The sequence below is a fragment of the Nicotiana attenuata genome, chromosome 8 (assembly GCF_001879085.1).
Source record: "Nicotiana attenuata strain UT chromosome 8, NIATTr2, whole genome shotgun sequence".
Lineage (NCBI taxonomy): Eukaryota > Viridiplantae > Streptophyta > Magnoliopsida > Solanales > Solanaceae > Nicotiana > Nicotiana attenuata.
The window spans coordinates 13,421,452-13,440,598 of NC_031996.1; the positions used below are offsets into that span (position 1 = coordinate 13,421,452).

Sequence of the window (19,147 nt, forward strand, 5' to 3'; positions counted from 1 at the left end):
ATTTTTTTAATTTATATGTAGATTCTATAGATCTGCCCCAATATGGGTCCCAGGACATGTTCAAGGACGCTCCTTGACAAGAGGAATTTATTGAAGAAAACCGAAAATTTGAATTGAGGGTAGAAACGCTATTGGGCCACGTGGCAGGTTTCCAAAAATATGACCGTTGTAAAAGAATAAAGAGAAATCTGTTCCCTCGGCCCCTTCTCTATATTCAAATCTAAAAACTCAAAAGAAGTCACCATTCATTCATTTACCGTTCAGCCGTCCACTCTCTTCTTCTTCTTCAATTTTTTTTCTCTCTTTTTCTCTAGGGTATACAGAAATGGGGATCGCAACGGAGAATCAACCACAGCAACAACACAAGGTAATTAACAACTCAGAACAAAATACAAAAAGAAAATTTATTCATAATTTTTTTCCTTTGATTTTTTTATGTAATTTATTTGATGTGATTATTGTCCTCGTTCATTTCGAATTTAGGACTTGAATTTTGAAATGTATTTGAGTTATCTAAGGTTTTACATTGGACAATAGCTTGATTTGTGCTTACATTTTTTCTTCTTAATAATTGGGGAAGATTTATAGAAATTCCCAGCTTCGGCTCTGATATAATTAGGGTTTCCTTTTAGATGATATGAGAAATATTGTATGCCTTGGTGGTGGTAATTGTGAAACGGTATTATTAAACTGCTTCTAGGATTTGAAATTTTCGTTTATATATAAGAATTTTGGGGGTGAATCTTCACACAGCTCCAAACCATAAAAAGAAGTTAAGATTTTGGACTTATGACCTGGTCCTGGATTTATAATGTTTCTGAGTTTTTGTGCAGATTTAACTCAACAGAAATTAATGGTTATAACCGCATTTTTTTTATTCTTAGTAAACTGCTCTTTTTATGGACTACAGAATTTTCAACTTCTGCAGGCGTCACCAGAGGCATCATCAGAGGCAGATAAAAAGAGGTGGATGCTTAATGATTTTGACATTGGGAAGCCTCTTGGAAGAGGAAAATTTGGTCATGTATATCTAGCTAGGGAAAAAAGGGTCAGTGCTTTAAGAAAGATACAATGTTTTTACTATCAATTGCTTCAGATTTATGCTTTGCTAGTTGGCTCCTTCAATATATTAGTTTTGCCTGCTATAACAGTGCCTGTTTATTTGGGGGTTCTATATCAGTAAATTTCTGTAGCATCTAATGCTATCATTTAATAGTGATAGTTAATGGGTGAGAGGTCGGGGATGATATCTTATGGACATGAGATAAATGATTTTTCGAACTCTATTAGACAGACGTTACATTCTGCAATCACATTTCCAATACTTAAGGTTAGTTATTTCGTGAAAACAGAGCAATCACATTGTCGCATTAAAAGTGCTGTTCAAGAGCCAGCTAAAACAGTCCCAGGTTGAACATCAGCTTCGTCGTGAAGTTGAGATACAAAGCCACCTTCGTCATCCAAATATTTTGAGGCTTTATGGTTACTTTTACGACCAGGTAAATTAAGGTTCCTTCTGTAACCTCTTCTGCATTGCTTGTTCTCATTTTTTGTTCTTAAGATTAACTTCCAGGAGACTGATGATAGTGCTTACTACTGCAGAAACGTGTGTATTTGATCCTGGAATATGCTGCCAAGGGTGAACTCTACAAGGAGCTGCAGAAATGCAAATATTTTAGTGAACGGCGTGCTGCAACTGTTAGTTCTTGTTGATTTACAGAACTGCTTATACATTTATTAATTGGACTTGTAGGATTTCCTTTTTTCAAAATCATTAATTTGAGAATCATGAGAAATTGGTAAATGAGCAGATGTGAAGTTTTCTTTCAAAGTTTTCAGTTTTGGTCTCATTCTAAATAGCCTTGAGTGTGAGCAGATTTATTTATCTCCAGCATTTAATTATATTCATGCCCTCACCATCCTAACTACTTTTGAACTGACCAACTGACCATAAATTTTCTTATTTTTCTTTTTCTTGGGTCTTGGAGCAGTATGTTGCATCGTTAGCCCGAGCCCTAATATACTGTCATGGGAAGCACGTAATACACAGAGATATCAAGCCGGAGAATCTTTTGGTTGGTGCACAGGTATATATTTAGCAATAACAATTTATAGTGTGCATTGCAGTTATAAAATGACGGAGCTTGAAATAGTTTTTTAAATATTTCTGCTTTTAGGGTGAACTCAAAATTGCAGACTTTGGGTGGTCAGTGCACACCTTTAATCGGAGGCGGACTATGTGTGGCACTCTAGACTATTTGCCACCAGAGATGGGTATGTGTTATATGAGGATAACATTGTGTTAATCGAAAGCGGACTATGTGTGGCACCCTAGACTATGTGTCATGTGGAAGAAGTTACAAAAGCATGGTTCATGTTATACGAGATATGTTGGAAGTTTTATTAGTATCTTTTTTTCTTCTTCTTTGTTCAAAAAAAAAAACTTCTTCTATTTTAAGTTTCTGTTTCATGGCATGTATGAGAATATAGCTTAGCAAATCTTTTGACTGCTTTTACATGTTTTATGATACGTTGGTCGCTGAACTTGCAGTGGAAAGTGTGGAGCATGACGCAAGTGTGGATATTTGGAGTCTGGGTATCCTCTGCTTTGAGTTTCTGTATGGGATGCCTCCATTTGAAGCAAAGGAACACTCAGACACATATAGAAGGTGGGCTTTTCTCCCAAACGTAAACTAAAAGTTTCATGAGAAACTTAAATAGGAAAGCACAAAAAAGGAAGAAGACTTTAGAAAAAATAGTACAATTTATACACAAGTCCTCCTTTTAGAAAAATAGTGAATTCTTTCATAAAATGCTACAACTAATGTTCATGGTACAATTTTCAAATTGTGCATGGATGAGAATGAAATGGCAGAAGAAATTATTACACATACAATGAACACAAGCAGTACAATTTTCAAACTTCCGCCATTAGCTAAATCTTGGTATGGAGAGTTTGAAATGGCAAAACAACTTTTATGAATATTACCAGCTTAACACTGGTAGTATATTGATGTGCACAGGATTGTGCAAGTGGATCTCAAATTTCCAGCCAAACCGATTGTCTCATCAGCTGCCAAGGACCTCATTAGTCAGGTTTTTCTCTAATCCATTTGAGATGCTTTGAAATACTGCAGCAAGTAATCTCGGGGCTGACTTGTTCTTTATAATTTATTATGTTTGTGGGATATAGATGCTTGTAAAGGATTCTTCTCAGCGTCTGCCCCTGAAAAAGGTCCTGGAGCATCCTTGGATTGTGCAGAATGCAGATCCTTCAGGTGTTTACAAGGGCTGATGAAGACATCACCAATGACTCTCACAATCTTTGTGGCGGACTTAATTGTTTTTGTTTTTCACTGAAGAAGCCTTTGCTCAGCGTTAATCCTAAATCTATGTGATCTTAAAACTGTGACGTAAAATAACCACACCCACCATGTAAAACTGTGATCCCTTGCATTGCCTGAAAATGTTTACAAAATATGTAGTCATTTTTTGCTCTTTTCTCAATGTTGTATGTAATCGTAATCTCTTTGGGATCTTGTCCTGCACTCTGATCTTGCTTGTGGCTAGACAACATTCTCTTGACTCCCGTTTGAACTCTAACCTACTCCTATTAACTGAAGCACCAATCCAATTAGAATGCAGCGGTAATTTTACTTCCTTTTTAACTTTGCCTCACAAAGCTATATGGAGTGAAGCGCTCCATATAACAAGTGCTCTTTTCATTTCAGAATTACTTTATCATTTGCATAAATGAATAGATAGTTTTTCCCTAATCAAAGTTTATTTAAATTAAAATGCAATCAAAGTCTAGCTTAGATGTACAATCTAGTAAGATAATTCAATTGTGTTGCCTCTTCTTGGATTCAAACTAGTCTTTTGACACTTCAGATTCCAAAAGTCTTATGACAGATTATGAGCACAGCAAACAGTGAGAAGTTTGGATTTTGCAATGGAATACGTTGAAAAGAATTTGGTCTGTCATATGGTTTTAGACCTTTCCTCGTCGGAGCATTTAAACGTTCAAACAGTTCAAAGACTCCATCACCCAGCAATTTCTCAGCATGAATAAATTTAGGTCAACTCAAGAACAATGGAGCATAGTAGTAATATCCTGGCTAGCTGCAACTTTGAAATTCTTGAATCAGTAGTTGATATTTGTTTAGGTACAGAAATTTTGAGACATCCACAGCAGCATTTACATAGCATTTTCCAAGTGTAAAATGCAGGGAAGAAATAACCAAACAAATTGGGAAGCAACATCTCCGCAACATACAAATAAATATGATTCATAATCATGAATACAAGGAAGCTGCGGCGCAACTTAACTTCACTAGATACAACAAAACCTTCAATATACATCTGTTACTGCCCACAGCTGAGGCACGGTAACAGATCCAAAACCTTCAAATAAGTTCCTACAACGACCCGATTTATCTGACATTATGGTAGGCATTTGCAGATTCAAAGGTAGTAGAAATAGCAACTTGAGTGACTACTGGTGAGAAAAGTTACTGCCCTAGTGTTATAGGGTGCTTTTATTTCATGCCATGCTAGTGTTTTGTTTACCTGAAGTCTCGCTGTCATTGTTATCCCCATCTAATAACTGAGTTGGTGGGTGCTGCCCCTTTTGCACTTCAACAATGTCTTTTGTGCTCAAGAAGCTTGGCTGATTGGTAGACGAAAGAAGCCGTGCCCACATCCTGTCAGTTATGACCACCTTATTTTGCTTCTCAGTAATGCGCTGCACAGCGAAGATGCTGGTTAAACTTGTGAAAATGGCGTGTCCATAGTAATAGGAGCGAAATGGCTTTGAAAGCCGAATCAAAATAAAACGAGTGCTCAAGACATAATTTTTTTATAATGTAAGGCCCACTACATAATAGATTGAATGGCTTTCGATTCCCCTTTCTGCCACTAAGTCACACTGGTGAAAATGATCCAAATAGAGCATAATATTGCTAAAACAGCAATGTTATGGGATTTGAAGTGAAAGAAATCAGCTTTTACATAACATGCACATAGCTGTTGCTGATATCAAACATGCCACGAAATTAGATCCGAGATGCTTTATGTCATATGGGAGAGGTCAGTGCACCAGAATCATGAATACAGAACAATGGGTTGCTGATTACAATCTTGGAGAAAACAAACACCATGTCTTTCCTAAGGTGCAAGTGCGTCTTACTAAACAGTACAGCATACTTTCTGGAGATTGTTTAACATACTCATTGAAAGGCAGCAAAAAATCTCCCCGACGTTATGGAAATTCAAGAAAAACGAAACTGGATTATAGATGCCAAATGGATGACGCTAGCATTGGAAAAGTGATTATAGGAAGGAAATCAAACTTTTAAGAACATGAGTTGCATCCTCAAGCTAAACCTAAACCCTAAAAGCAGTTATTGAACCGGGAGCTATTCAACTTAAAGCAGCTAGGAACTAAGATTTATGCCTAGTGTATGATAACTCACAGCCAAGTCCCAATCAGATTCCAATTTCCACAGGGATGGACATTGTCGATACCTTGGGGTTAATCAGGAAGCCGGAGATAAAACTAGAAAGATCAACAACCGAATGTAGATACTTACATTGAATGGAATATATGTTTGACGACCATTGACAACCCCCGAGGTAAAGCCTGTATACCCTGCCATAGCTCCATGAACACAACTTTGAGCAAGAATCGTGCAATATACATTGTCAGATGCATTACTCGGAACAGCACGAATCATGTAAGTTGGGTCTGCATAACAATGTGAATTGCTGGTTAGCATCATAAGTTTTTAAACTACATTAGCTATTCGGATGGTTGAAATTTTCCCACCTATATATTTAAGAGTAATGGGCATCTTAAGTTTTTTTTCAAAATGATCCTGCAAGAGGTAAAAAAATGGTGAGTAGAATGCTAATACATAATACTTCCTAATATAAATAATCTCAGTCACGATTTCCATAGACTGCGAGAAAATACGAAAAGAAAAGTAGGACCAAGAACCATTTTCCATGTTGTTGGATCATAGCAATCTTAACAAAGGATAAGTGGCAATCTAAAACTCATGCGCATTGCTGCAGGAGTTCTTTCAGCAAGAAGTTCAACAAATTTCATGACTGTTAGATAGTCAGTGTTTAAAGGCAGATATAGGAGACCAGCCTCTGTACAAAATATATAACAACATACCATTCCTCAAAAGCGATAGATAGACAACAATGCAGTCAAAATAAAAATAACGAAATGGATGATATAGAATTTTTTTTTTTTGAGAATGACCGTATAATATAGAATTATAATGCCTCACCTATTATTTCTTATGTTGTTCTATATGGTGTTTGCTTTATAAGATGCAAACCACTACCTGGTGGTTACATGAATTTATTTTGTGAGAGTAGTTAAAAGTACAAGTTCTTATTAGAGGCACATGAGCATTTGAGAATATCTGGTAATCATTCAGTGAATAATTCTGTCAAACAAATTCTTCCTCGTTTCCTTATCCTTTTTAGGAAGATATGCACCTTATTTTCTGGAAAACATGTATAGTATGAACTTTAGTACATCTTCGTCGACTGGAGCAGATGTAATTTGCTAACACAGATGATATTAGCTCTCTCACAAACCCAAAAATGTGCATACTCAAGTAGAGACGAGCACACTTAATCGCTTACAGAGAGGAAGAGAAAGCAAGATCTTTCAGTTCTGCATTATGTATAACTATAACATTAGGGACAACTCTGTCTATAACAACCATTACCCTGATTTTCTGGGATACCCACAAACCAACATCTTGGAGAAGCTTGTTTCCTGAAGCATCTTGTTCACTTCTAGCATGGGAATTTTCTTCTGCAAGAAGTTCCTGTCCAGCTCCTTCAGCTATCACAATAACCATGTGCCCATCTTCTCTGAGACTTTTCTTAACGAATTCGAAGAGACCACCACTTCCTTCAAGATAGAAGGGTGACTCTGGAATCAAACAGCAGTCAACATCTCTGCTCGCCAAAGTGGCATACATTGCAATGAATCCTGCACCAATTTTCCAGCAAATTGAACTAAAATCAAGACTTTTGTTGTTTGTTAAAAAGTACAATAATATATAGACTACGGAAGCATGGAGAGGTTTGGGCAGTTAAGCATTGAGAATATGACTTGAAAAGAAAGAAGCAATTTGTTGTCTCAAAGATGTGTATACCTTTATTTATGCTTTCCAAGCAAACAGTGAGCATATAGAAGCTCACTTTAGTTATTTTTTATCGATAACAGCTATAGCCTATCTAATGATGAGTTTTGCAGCTAACTATGCAGAGAAGAGCTGATTATTTAACAGCAAAATGAACCAACAATGAAGCCCGATAAGATTTGTAGTGGAAATGGGCATAAAAAAGTCTTTTTTTGAACTTGGTAAAAAAAATTCTATACTGCGCAATTTTCTACGCATTGAAAGTTTTTCAAGACTTGTAAAAGCATGCTACCACTATAGCGGCCCATTAGCTTCACCACACCGATACCGTTCTCAGCACTTTGAGCTTCAACATGCGCTGCATTGATGGCACGTTGAGCCTCCTCTACGGCAGTATCAAAGCCAAATGACTTGTCGATGACCTGATAACAGAACAAACTTGTTTTCACGTAAGAGTAGTCCAAACTGACAAGCACTATTAGCTACTAGTTACTTAAGTCAAAAGGGAAGGCAAACTACCAAAATGAGATCTCCAGTAATTACACTGTACTTTTACTATTCAGTAAAATTTATGCTTTGCACTATGCAAGAAACTTTGGAATTACTTCTTTAGGTTGCTAAATTGTTTATCATACCAAAACAAAATATAATCAATTATAGTAAGAGGAAATGAGAAATACTGGAATATCATTGTCAATTGTCTTTGGTATCCCAGCAACAACAACTTTGAGACCACGCCGCCTAATTTCCTGCAAAAAGGGAGTAGGATTGTTCTAACTTCTAAGAATGCTTGCAAAGATGAACATAAATTCTCTTTTACCAAGCAAAGAATTGATACCACCAAGGACAATCAGGACTCGAAATCAGATACCAAGTAATGCATATGACAGTAGCTGGTTACGTTTACATTGCACTGAGACTAAATATGCATCTAGCATATTCGAAAGTTTCCATGTAAGAGTCTAGCAAATCCATGGAAACTACTAAGACATACTGAGAAAAGCTAGCCAGAACTAGAAGTAAGGTATATTCAGATGTGTTGAATCTCTGTGCAGATGATGAAGCTGAATGCATATAATGTTGACATGGTACATATGGAACAAGATATTTGATTCGACAGTTGTAGTGTGATACAGAATCCCGTCAATAGACTAATTTGAAAGAATAGATTGTTATTTGTAAGCTTTCGGCAAATAATGTAACTATATTTCCCTCAAGCTGAAAATTGACTCATGTTTTTGGGTGGGTAATTACTTGGCCTGCTAATTTTCAGAATCTAACATACCTCATAAATGACAGCTGCTCCTTTTTGAGTCCCATCGCCACCAATTATATAGACCTGAACCAATAAGATACTCATTATGCCAAGTGGAAGCTTTTGTGCAGGACAGCCATTATCATAACATTTTTGCGATGAAATCAAAGATGCCTCAGACGAAGTAGACTAGCAAATTGCAAAAATAGTACAGTGGATATTTCTAGAAGTCATTAATGTTGTTGTAACACTAAAATTTATCAATAAGGATCTTTTCTTCTTTCATTTTTACAGAAAACATACTACTCGACTTCTTTTTCAAGTAAAGACGATGCTTGTCTCCATGATACCACTTTCGTCAATTACACAAAGATTTTCCTTCTGACCAAGACACTACTCTCTTCCTAAAAAAGTTACTTTTGCAGAAATTCGGAAATCCACCCTAAGAGAGAAAGGAACCAAAAGAAGAAAAGGTACTCCGAGATTCGACAGCAGACATATATTTAGACAAACTTTTGTAGTTGGAGTACCTGATTAATTCCATGGTCCTGTATGCTGTCAACTATCTTTGTGGTATCATGGCCTCCTCGTGACGTCCCAAGGATTGTACCACCACGTTTATGAATATCATCCACAAGCTTTGGTGTCAAATTGATAGTGTTTTTTGCATAGAAACCTCTGTAGCCTCCCTGTGAAGGAAAAAGAATGTACTGTTAGCTGCACAGAAAAAACAGCTTATGAAGCATAAGGAAGTTGAACATCAGCCAACTCACTTCTATTCCAAGGACTTTATCTACACCATACATATAGTCAAGGCTATGTACAATTTCTCTGATCACTGTGTTTAGTCCAGGGCACAAACCACCACATGTAACAATACAAGCACGAACATCATCTGAACTGAAATAAACCTGAGACACATTGAAGCTTTGTTCTGGGTGAAAGATTGCATATCAACAGTTCTGCTGGTAAATGGCAACAAATTGCATATTGCCATCCTTGAAGAAAGTAGACATACCTTTTGACGGGGACCAGCACGCCGAAAATGTAGTCCTCGTGGACTGTCCTTATGAACAACAATCTACAAAGTGATCAAACAAATTCATAACACTTATCACTAGGAAAGAGGAGGGATTGATGAACAAAGGAGCTCTCTCTAACAAAAATATTCCCCTTATTGGTTAATGAAAAGAGAAGTCAGCAAGGAATATGAAGTAAAATAGTGGGCTGATTGAATATTTTTATCCACGAAATCCAATTAAAAAAAAGAAGAACTCTACACACTATTTTTGCTCTTTCACTGCAATGGTGTAGGAGATTGGCAACTACTGCAAGACTGAAGAAATGATTCAGGATGCAAATTTCAGTTTGGACTCTCTATAGACACTCTGAAGAGTCAGCCACGTCTTCCTTTTCAGTAGCTTCTCTACTATATTTGCAATTAGTTCTTACTCTGTTTCACATGTACTTCAGTTTTTCGATCCTTTAAGGAAGACACTTTTATTATAGAGTACGTTTTTTGAGACATCATTTCTAGCAGTGGAATGATAAAAGTGTCCATAGAATTTCCTGCGAAGTGCTAATTCGACATAATTTGGGATCTGTTGATCTCCAAAACAATCATCAGACAATGATGGTCCTCTACTCTTGCTTTCCAGATAGTTAGTGATATGTAGTTCATTTGTATGACTAGCATCCACTTTGCAGAATCACTTAGTAAATTTTCGCAGATCGATGTAGCTATCTGTCATCCGTCTTACCGTTTCATTAACCATTGAAAGGGAAAGAAGTAAAGACATATTTTATGAAAGATATAAATATACACCGGCAGAACAAGTTAAAAGAAGATTTCACCTTTTGAGGAACTGTGTCATCCATGTCGACAAAGTACTGCCTGAAATCATGAAGACAGTTCATAACTTGTCAAGGGCCAAAAGGCGTAATAACTGCCACATCGGCCTAATAGCATAAATAAAAGAGAAGTTGATAATGGACTCACTTCACAACTGAGTATGCTGGATTAGACTGCAACGGGTTATCATAAGTCTGTCATCAAGCAATGGAATGAAGAACAAAGTCGAGTTAGTAGATATATCAACATCTAGAGCAACAAACATACATGGTTGAGGATAAATGCAGATACACAATTTAAATAATCGAGATCAAGCGTTTTGTGTCTAACAGATACAAATTTTATTTTCTGACTGAAAAAGTGAAGACAACTCTTGCAAAAGTAGAAGTGAATCACTCCAACCAAAAAAAGTATGAATGAAACAAAATGAGAGTAGTAGTAAGGATATAGACTCATTAGTAGAATCAACTACAGAGAGAAAGAAAGCAAACAAAGAGTAGTGACAACATTTTAAAAAAAATTGTTTCCACCTAGAAAAGCTACGGCCAGGGTGAAAACAACGCTCATTTAAAGAGCTCTTATGTTAGAGAAAGCCGGCACCTCAACCATGAAGAGAAAGTGTACGCATAAGAAAAAGAGAAAAAATGCATTGTTTGTATGATCTGAAAAAACTTAAAGACATAGTCTGAAATCTCAATTTCCTCCTCAATGTAGAACGTGAGAAGTTCATCGTAAAGTCTCAAATGGAATGAACTATAACTACTTGCTAAACATGCATGATGCTAGTGTATCACAAAGCATGAGAACTCAGGGTATTAAAATATTTCCACATAAGCTAGAGTTAACATCCTTTGTTCATGAGTCATTAAGTGTTTATGAGGAACTCATTAGTATATTCCCCAACAGCTACTGCCTATTCCTTCAGTGTCTCTCTCCCTCTCCCTCCCTCTCTCTCTCAAGATAAATAAATATGGAATTTCTTTAGGAAAATACTCCAACTGGATGTCCGTCCCTTTATATTCATGAGTGCAAATCATCTATAAGATGTTAGATCTTCCAATAATTAGATATCACTAAGATGATACAAATACGATTTCAATGATCCCATGGTTTGCAATTATCTCCAAACCAAATTGGATCTCAGAACCTTTTGGACGTGAATGGAAGTCCATATATCAAATCGTTCTACTCCAAGAACTACCTAGAATACAACAAAGCGTGATGCATGTTCACTCAGCATCTCTTATAATCTGATTTCAAATTTAGAATTTCCAATAACACCTTGCTTCAAAGTCTATCCTCCAAACCATATGGAAATGCCTCGAAATCTTTGTGAGAATGCACGGGATAAAAATATTATTGATTGATATTCTATGTTACAATGAGCCATATTTATATGTATACATAACACATAACCTACTCCTATTACATAAGGGACTAAGACTAATTATATATATTCACATTACCATTCTAACACTCCCCCTCAAGCTGATGCACATAAATCATATGTACCGAGCTTGTTACATATGTAGTTAATACGAGGACCAGTGAGAGACTTGCTGAAAATATCTGCAAGCTGATCATTCGACTTCACAAACTTTGTAGCAATATCTCCCGCGAGTATCTTTTCTCTAACAAGGTGACAGTCAATCTCAATGTGTTTAGTTCTCTCATAGAAAACTGGATTTGATGCAATATGAAGAGCAGCTTGATTATCACACACAAGTTCCATCTGACTAATCTCACCAAATCTCAACTCCTTGAGCAACTGTTTGATCCAAATTAGCTCACATGTCGCCATAGCCAATGCTTGATATTCTGCTTCTGCACTAGACCGAGCAACCACATTCTGTTTCTTGCTCTTCCAAGACACCAAATTTTCTCCTACTAAGACACAATATCCAGACGTAGAACGTCTATCAGAAGGTGATCTTGCCCAATCAGCATCTGAGTATCCAACGATCTGCTCATGGCCTCGATCCTCAAACAATAAACATTTGCCTAGAGCTGATTTTATATACCGAAGAATGCGGACAACTGCATCCAAATGACTATCACAGGGAGAATCCATTAACTCACTCACAACACTCAGGAAAGGAAATGACATATCCAGTCACTGTGAGGTAATTTCATTTTCCAACCAACCGCCTATATCTTGCAGGATCGCTAAGAGGCTCCCCCTGTCCTGGCAGAAGTTTAAAATTCGGATCCATCATAGTGTCAACAGGTCTACAACCTGTCATTCCTGTCTCCTCAAGAATATCTAAAGCATACTTCCGTTGTGAGATCACAATACCTGAGCTAGACTGAGCGACCTCAATACCCAAATACTTTAATCTGCCCAGATCCTTAGTCTGAAAGTGCTGAAAGAGATGTTGCTTCAACTTACTAATACCATCCTGATCATTGCCGGTAATAACAATATCGTCAACATAAACGACCAGATAAATACAGAGATTTGAAGCACAATGCCGATAAAACACAGAGTGATCAACTTCACTACGAGTCATGCCAAACCCCTGAATAATTGTGCTGAATTTACCAAACCAAGCTTGAGGAGACTGTTTTGGATCATAGAGGGACCGACGCGACTGACATACAAGGCCACTAGACTCCCCCTGAGCAACAAAACCAGGTGGTTGCTCCATATAAACCTCATCCTCAAGGTCACCGTAAAGAAAAACATTCTTAATGTCGAGCTGATAAAGAGGCCAATGGCGAACAACAGCCATGGATAGAAAAGGTGGACTAATGCTCTTTTAGCCACGGGAGAGAAAGTATCACTGTAATCGAGTCCAAATATTTGAGTATACCCTTTGGCAACAAGACGAGTCTTAAGTCGATCAACCTGGCCATTTGGACCAACTTTGACCGTATACAACCAATGACAACCAACAGTCGATTTACCCGAAGGAAGAGGAACAAGCTCCCAAGTACCACTCGTATGTAAAGCAGACATCTCGTCAACCATAGCTTGTCGCCACCCTGAATGAGACAGTGCTTCACCTGTAGACTTAGGGATGGAAACAGAGGAAAAAGATGATACAAATGCACAATGAGATGATGACAGACGATGGTAACTTAAACCGACATATTTTTCCGGCGGCGCGTGAGGGCTCGTGGGTGGAGGTCTGCCGGAGAAATTTTTACGGGTTGGTCGCCGGAAGCCGATCTACCTCGTGGTGGTGTTGGTTTTTGCACAACACCGACGGATATGGACTTTTTTCTACGGACAGTGCTGTTTTGCCGAATAAAAGGCTTTTTTTTTTCTTCTTCCCGGAGTCGTTGGAATTTATGCACCGCGAAAAATATCTCAAGATTGCTCTGATACCATGTGAGAATGCACAGGAGAAATATATTATTGATTGATATTCTATGTTACAATGAGCCCTAGTTATATGTATACATAACACATAACCTACTCCTATTACATAAGGGACTAAGACTAATTACATATATTCACATTACTATTCTAAGAATCTTTCTTTAACATAAATGTACATTCAAAGATCTAATTAATTCTTTACCAAGACAGGATTTCCTTGAATAAATCAAGAAATGTAACAGCTCCTTATCTTCATGGAGTAACCTTCCAAAGGACAAAACTTATATCTCGATTTTCACCTTCCTTTTATGTAACTTTAACCTTATATGAGTTTACCCCCCTACTAATTGAGAAAAGACTCTCTACATACTTTAACGCATAGCCTCATCTAATTTTCCTGTTGAAATATCGAAATAGTAGAATCTAGAAACTGTCCTGCTCAGTAAACTGTCCAGAGGACATGTTGTTCCCCATGCCAACTATACTTTTGTTACTAAAGCTCCACACAAACTGTTGTAAAATTGGTGATATCTCAAAAGGTAATGTCCATCTTGGTTTGAAAAATCTTTTCTCTTTGAAATATTATTTACATCTACCTATTGGTTAGTGAATTATTTTACATTAATAGAGTCAAACTAGCTGTTACTAGCCATTATCTAGCCGTCAACTAGCCGTTATCTAGCCGTTAGAGCAACACCTATATAAACATGGTCTTTGAAGAGCTAAAGACACACTTTCTAACATAAAATTCTGAATCATCTTTTTCCTTTTATATGCTGGGTTTCTTTCTTGAATTTTCTGCTAGTTCTGTTCCCAGTTTTATAACTGGAAGAGCTTGTTGAACCCTGGGGGATACGCCTAGTTTTATTCATTATTGTGTGGGCGAAATATCCTTAAGGACATTGTCCTTGACACGCCTCAAGTTAACTCCTATTCTCCATAACAATTTTTCCAACACAAACAAACAAAAAAAGCATATGTCCATGAGATTATGATATTAAAGTATATTTGGATGTCAAAAATCAACCTTTAAATTTTTGTACTGGATTCCATCAACCACCACATAGAACACATTCATGACTGGTATGCGGGGGGGGGGGGGGGTGGGGGGGGAGCGTAAAGTGTACAATGATAGTAAAAAAGTTAAAGGTGCAGTCTTTTCATTTCAACATCAGTATATTTTTATGGGATAGTGTAAACAGATCAAAGCTTGCAATAAAAAGTTCAAAAAGAAACATTATAACATGTAATAATTCCACAATCAACAGAGACTTTGAAGCAGAAAGACATACAAATTAAGCGGCCCTTTTAACAAAGTGATTGAATAGACATTATCAAGAATCAAAAAGTGCACAACCAAACAAATGCAGAAATGAGTAGATTTTCATAGTTAGAGAATAAAAACTAAAAGAGGAGAAAGTAAGTAAATACAGGGAGATGAGGGATGTAATCAGTCAAGTGAGGGACATCTTCAAGTACGTAGCCATTATCTCCTTCCACCACCTTCATTTGGTATTTACTCTCTATCCCCATCTGATCTTCCAATTATATTAACACTACTTCAATGCTAAGTCTAAAAAAATGTTCCAAGTTTGTATTTTTGATTTGCAGAAGAAGTAAGTACGAATGAAATGGTTTTTGATTCAACCCAAAAAAAAATCAAGATTGGTTTTTGGTTCTAATTGTAAGAATGAAATGGAAAAACAAAATGGATAGTAGTTAGGAGTAAGTGCGAGAAAGAAGGATATATGAAAAAGAGCGAGTCAGAATGGAAATGTTCCAAATGAAAAAAACCAGAACGCTATGCCGATGGTTTTGGAAAAAGTGTATGGGAATAGGAGGCATCAAACTTCTAGAATTCTGGTTGGCTGCTATTATTTACTTTTCCCTTTCGAGACCAAATTGAAGTTCTATATTTTGTCTTTTCTTCTCTAAAATATACTTAATAATTATAGAAAAAGAGAAAGTTTTCTACTCTATATGATTTAGGGCGGTTCAAAACCGAATCGAAACCGTTTACCGAATCGAATCGATGGCTTATTGACTTATTGGTATCGGATTATCGGAATAATGGATGGTGAACGGATTGAGATTTTATAATTAACGACTTAACGGTTTGGGGGCGGATTACTCAATTTTCTTATCGGGTAAATTGTTAACCCATTAAGAATTTTTATATTTATACTTTTACCTCTATGTATATAAAGTACTATTAAAACCTAAATGGCTAAATCTCTAATTTCTAATTCTCAATAGAACTGTCGTCTAACTGTAGCCAATGGCATCGGCAGTGGTCTTTGGCTTCTAATCAGGAAAAGCTACTACAACTAACACAGACAGCTTGAACTATGCATTTGGCCGTTTGGTATTGATAGTTCAATTTTTTTTTATTTGGTTTAGTCGATAAACCGCCCGATAATTGTCAATCCTATACCAATCCGCCCGTTTTCTTATTGGATGGCTAGTGGATTACTACATTTATAATCCGATAACCGATAAGCCAAACCGTTAAGCCTAATTATACATTCCATCCGCCCGATAAGCATCCCTTATATGATTGTAGTATTCTTTTCACATTTGCATGAAATCTATCCTTCTTCTTGACCCTTCGTAGTCTTCACCTTAATTTTGACCAAAAAGATTTAGGTGGATTGTAGGAGGGTAAATGGTTCGGTTAGGCCGATTATTTATAACTTTAATTTTATACGATATCAATTTTTAGTTATTCTATTTGTATAATTAAAATTAGACTTTTCGAAATCGTCTTTGACATCTCGATTTCTTTTCGGTATTGGTAGGGTTCAATTAATTTTGAGTATCTTTTAAAACATCATGTAAGAGTCACATGTAGAAAGAATATGATACCATGCATACTTGTATAGGATTTTGGGGGAAAATCTCTAGACATTTTTATCGTTTAAAAGGTGATGAATCAACGAAACATGAAAGACACCTAGAATAGATATCCATCTAACTATTCTATTATAGTGTAAAATAAATTAGGCAAAGACAAAAAATCTAAATCAAATGAGTGGAAAGATGTTAATCAAAATTGGACTCATGAACCGAGTCTTTTAAGATTAAGTATCTAATAAGAGAAATCTAAATCAAGGGAAAAGTTATCCAATACCTTATGGCTCGCTACTCAAGATGTTAGAACTACTTTAGAGCCCATTTGGATTGGCTCATTTTAAGTCTTTTAAGCCAAAATATAAGCATAAATTTTAGAGCATATATTTTCCACATGCCTATAAAACTTGTTGTGGACCTGCTACAGGTTACATGTTTAAAAGGGCTTAATTAAATGTCACGGCCCGGAATTTCCACCTTCGGGACCGTGGTGGTGCCTAACATTTCATCGGTAGGCAAGAACAACGTTAGAAAATCTTTAAGTCCATCTTCATTCAATTTCAATAAATAAAGTCAAGTAAGCCAAAATGAATTAAAGCTGAGTGCGAAATAACATAAATGCCCAATACCTACTACAATACGGATTTGGAATCACAACTCACGAGCTTCTAGAATTTTCTACACATAGTGTCTGAAAGAAATACAATTGTTTTGAAAGAAAGAAACAGTAAAATAAGGAAAATAGGAGGGTACTTCAAGGTCTGCGGACACTAGCAGATCTACCTCGAGTCTCCATCAAGCAAGTCCAAGCTGCTACGCCTCACGAATAGCTAGGGCTGGTACCAAAGTCTGCACAAGAAGTGCAGAGTATAGTATGAGTATAACCGACCCCATGTACTCCGTAAGTGTCGAGCCTAACCTCGACGAAGTAGTGACGAGGCTATGACAGGACACCCACATAATAAACCTGTGCAGATAACAATATATGTACAAGATAACAACGAACAAAAGCTAAACATGTACTATTGGGAGAGGGACATGCTAAGGGGATACAAGTTACGAGAGATACATCGAAAATGATAACTAGAACAGTCAATATGCCTTTAACCAGTAAAAACAATTAAGCACAATGAAGAAAATTGCACGGCATCACCCTTCGTGCTTTTACTCTCAACCTCACAATGAAAAAATGATACTACACGGTATCACCCTTCGTGCTTTTACTCTCACTCACGGTATAAATCAATAGAAACGGCACGACATCACCCTTCGTGCATTAACTCTCATACATGGAACGACATCATTCTTCGTGCATTGATGCTCGCAATATGGCACGGCATCACCTTTCGTGCATTAACAGTTTAACACTTACATAAGGCACGGCATCACCCTTCGTGCATTAACACTCTCCATTACCATATATTAATGAACAAGTAACAACTGGGAGATATAATAACAAGAACAACCCTTACTTCAACAATGGTTCCACAATTCCAATCTCAACTTTGAAATCAACACTCAATTATCACCAAAAACCACGTAAACACGATAAGAACGATCAATTTAACAAATAACTAGTCTAAGTATGGATAACATGAACAAAGTAAGCAATAATTGCAAGGAACAAGTCCCACCCACATGCTTTAACCCGACAACAATGCATAAGTACTCGTCACCTCACATATATGTTGTACCCAACATCTAAACATTTAGCAAATAGACAAACAAGTCCTAGTCCCTCAAGTCAAGGTTAACCACGACACTTACCTCGCTCCAAAGGATCAATTCAAAGCTCAACCACGGCCTTGTCTTTCAAACAAGCCTCCGAACCAATAGAATCTAGCAAATTACCAACCAAACAATTCAAATTAAGCCTTAGGAACTATCCACGATTGCAAAGAATTCAATTTAGGTCATTATTGGAAAAGTCATCTCCCGGGACCGCTTGGTCCAAACCCGAAATTCGGACCAAAATCCGATTACCCATTCAAGTAAGAATCAACATAGGATCAAGTATTGAGTTCAAAAATCTTAGCTCCAAGTGTTCCCCTTTGATTCCCTCTTCAATCCTTCTCAAAAAGCTCCAAAATCGCTCAAAAATGGTGAAAGATAGACCAAAAATCGCGAACATGGCTATTTAAACATTCTGCCCATGCCAAAAATTCCTTCTTCGCGAACGCGGTCAAAGCCTCGTCGTGAAGCACAAATAATTCACAGCTCCAATTTCCTCTTACGCGAACACGAACACTACCCTCGCGAACGCGATGCTTTACTCAGCTTAGCCTACGCGAACGCGAACAATGCCACGCGTTCACGATGCACAATCAGACTCAACCTTCGCGAACGCGGGACCAACATCGCGAACGCGAAGGGTAACTGGCCTGCCTCACTCAACATCTCTTCGCGAACGCGAAGAGCAAAACTCTGCAACACTGAACTGAAGAAATCTGCAACTTTCAAAACAAGAATTTGATCCGTTTAACCACCCGAAACTCACCCGAGGCCCTCAGGACCTCAACCAAATGTGAAAACATATCCCATATCATCATTCAAACTTGTTCCAACATTCGGAACGCTCAAAACAACATCAAAACACCAAGATCACATCGGATTCAAGCCTAAGAATTCTAAAAACTTTCAAATTCCGCTTTCGATCAAAAAGTCTATCAAACCTCGTCCGAATGACCTGAAAT

The 19,147-nt window shown here is 37.2% G+C and overlaps 2 protein-coding genes across 4 annotated transcripts; one reads left to right on the plus strand and one right to left on the minus strand.

Moving 5' to 3' along the window:
• On the plus strand, positions 215-3,622 carry LOC109230947 (serine/threonine-protein kinase Aurora-2). Of its 2 annotated transcripts, none has more exons than XM_019396443.1 (9): positions 215-367; positions 911-1,048; positions 1,353-1,499; positions 1,603-1,698; positions 1,992-2,087; positions 2,178-2,274; positions 2,552-2,669; positions 3,024-3,096; positions 3,194-3,622. In XM_019396443.1, the coding sequence occupies exons 1-9, from the start codon at positions 326-328 to the stop codon at positions 3,293-3,295; spliced, it is 909 nt and encodes a 302-aa protein (XP_019251988.1). In that variant the 5' UTR covers positions 215-325; the 3' UTR covers positions 3,296-3,622. The 2 variants fall into 2 exon arrangements, with proteins under 2 accessions (XP_019251988.1, XP_019251989.1); XM_019396444.1 differs by having other exon boundaries at positions 929-1,048.
• On the minus strand, positions 3,775-15,476 carry LOC109230946 (ATP-dependent 6-phosphofructokinase 6-like). Of its 2 annotated transcripts, none has more exons than XM_019396441.1 (14): positions 15,036-15,476; positions 10,427-10,473; positions 10,282-10,321; positions 9,446-9,508; positions 9,201-9,338; positions 8,958-9,116; positions 8,458-8,511; positions 7,853-7,921; positions 7,465-7,594; positions 6,750-7,018; positions 5,828-5,876; positions 5,592-5,746; positions 4,570-4,744; positions 3,775-4,122 (listed from the first exon to the last, which is right to left on the minus strand). In XM_019396441.1, exons 1-14 carry the CDS (start codon positions 15,135-15,137, stop codon positions 4,085-4,087), a joined length of 1,488 nt encoding a protein of 495 aa, XP_019251986.1. In that variant the 5' UTR covers positions 15,138-15,476; the 3' UTR covers positions 3,775-4,084. The 2 variants fall into 2 exon arrangements, with proteins under 2 accessions (XP_019251986.1, XP_019251985.1); XM_019396440.1 differs by lacking the exon at positions 3,775-4,122 and adding an exon at positions 4,199-4,418.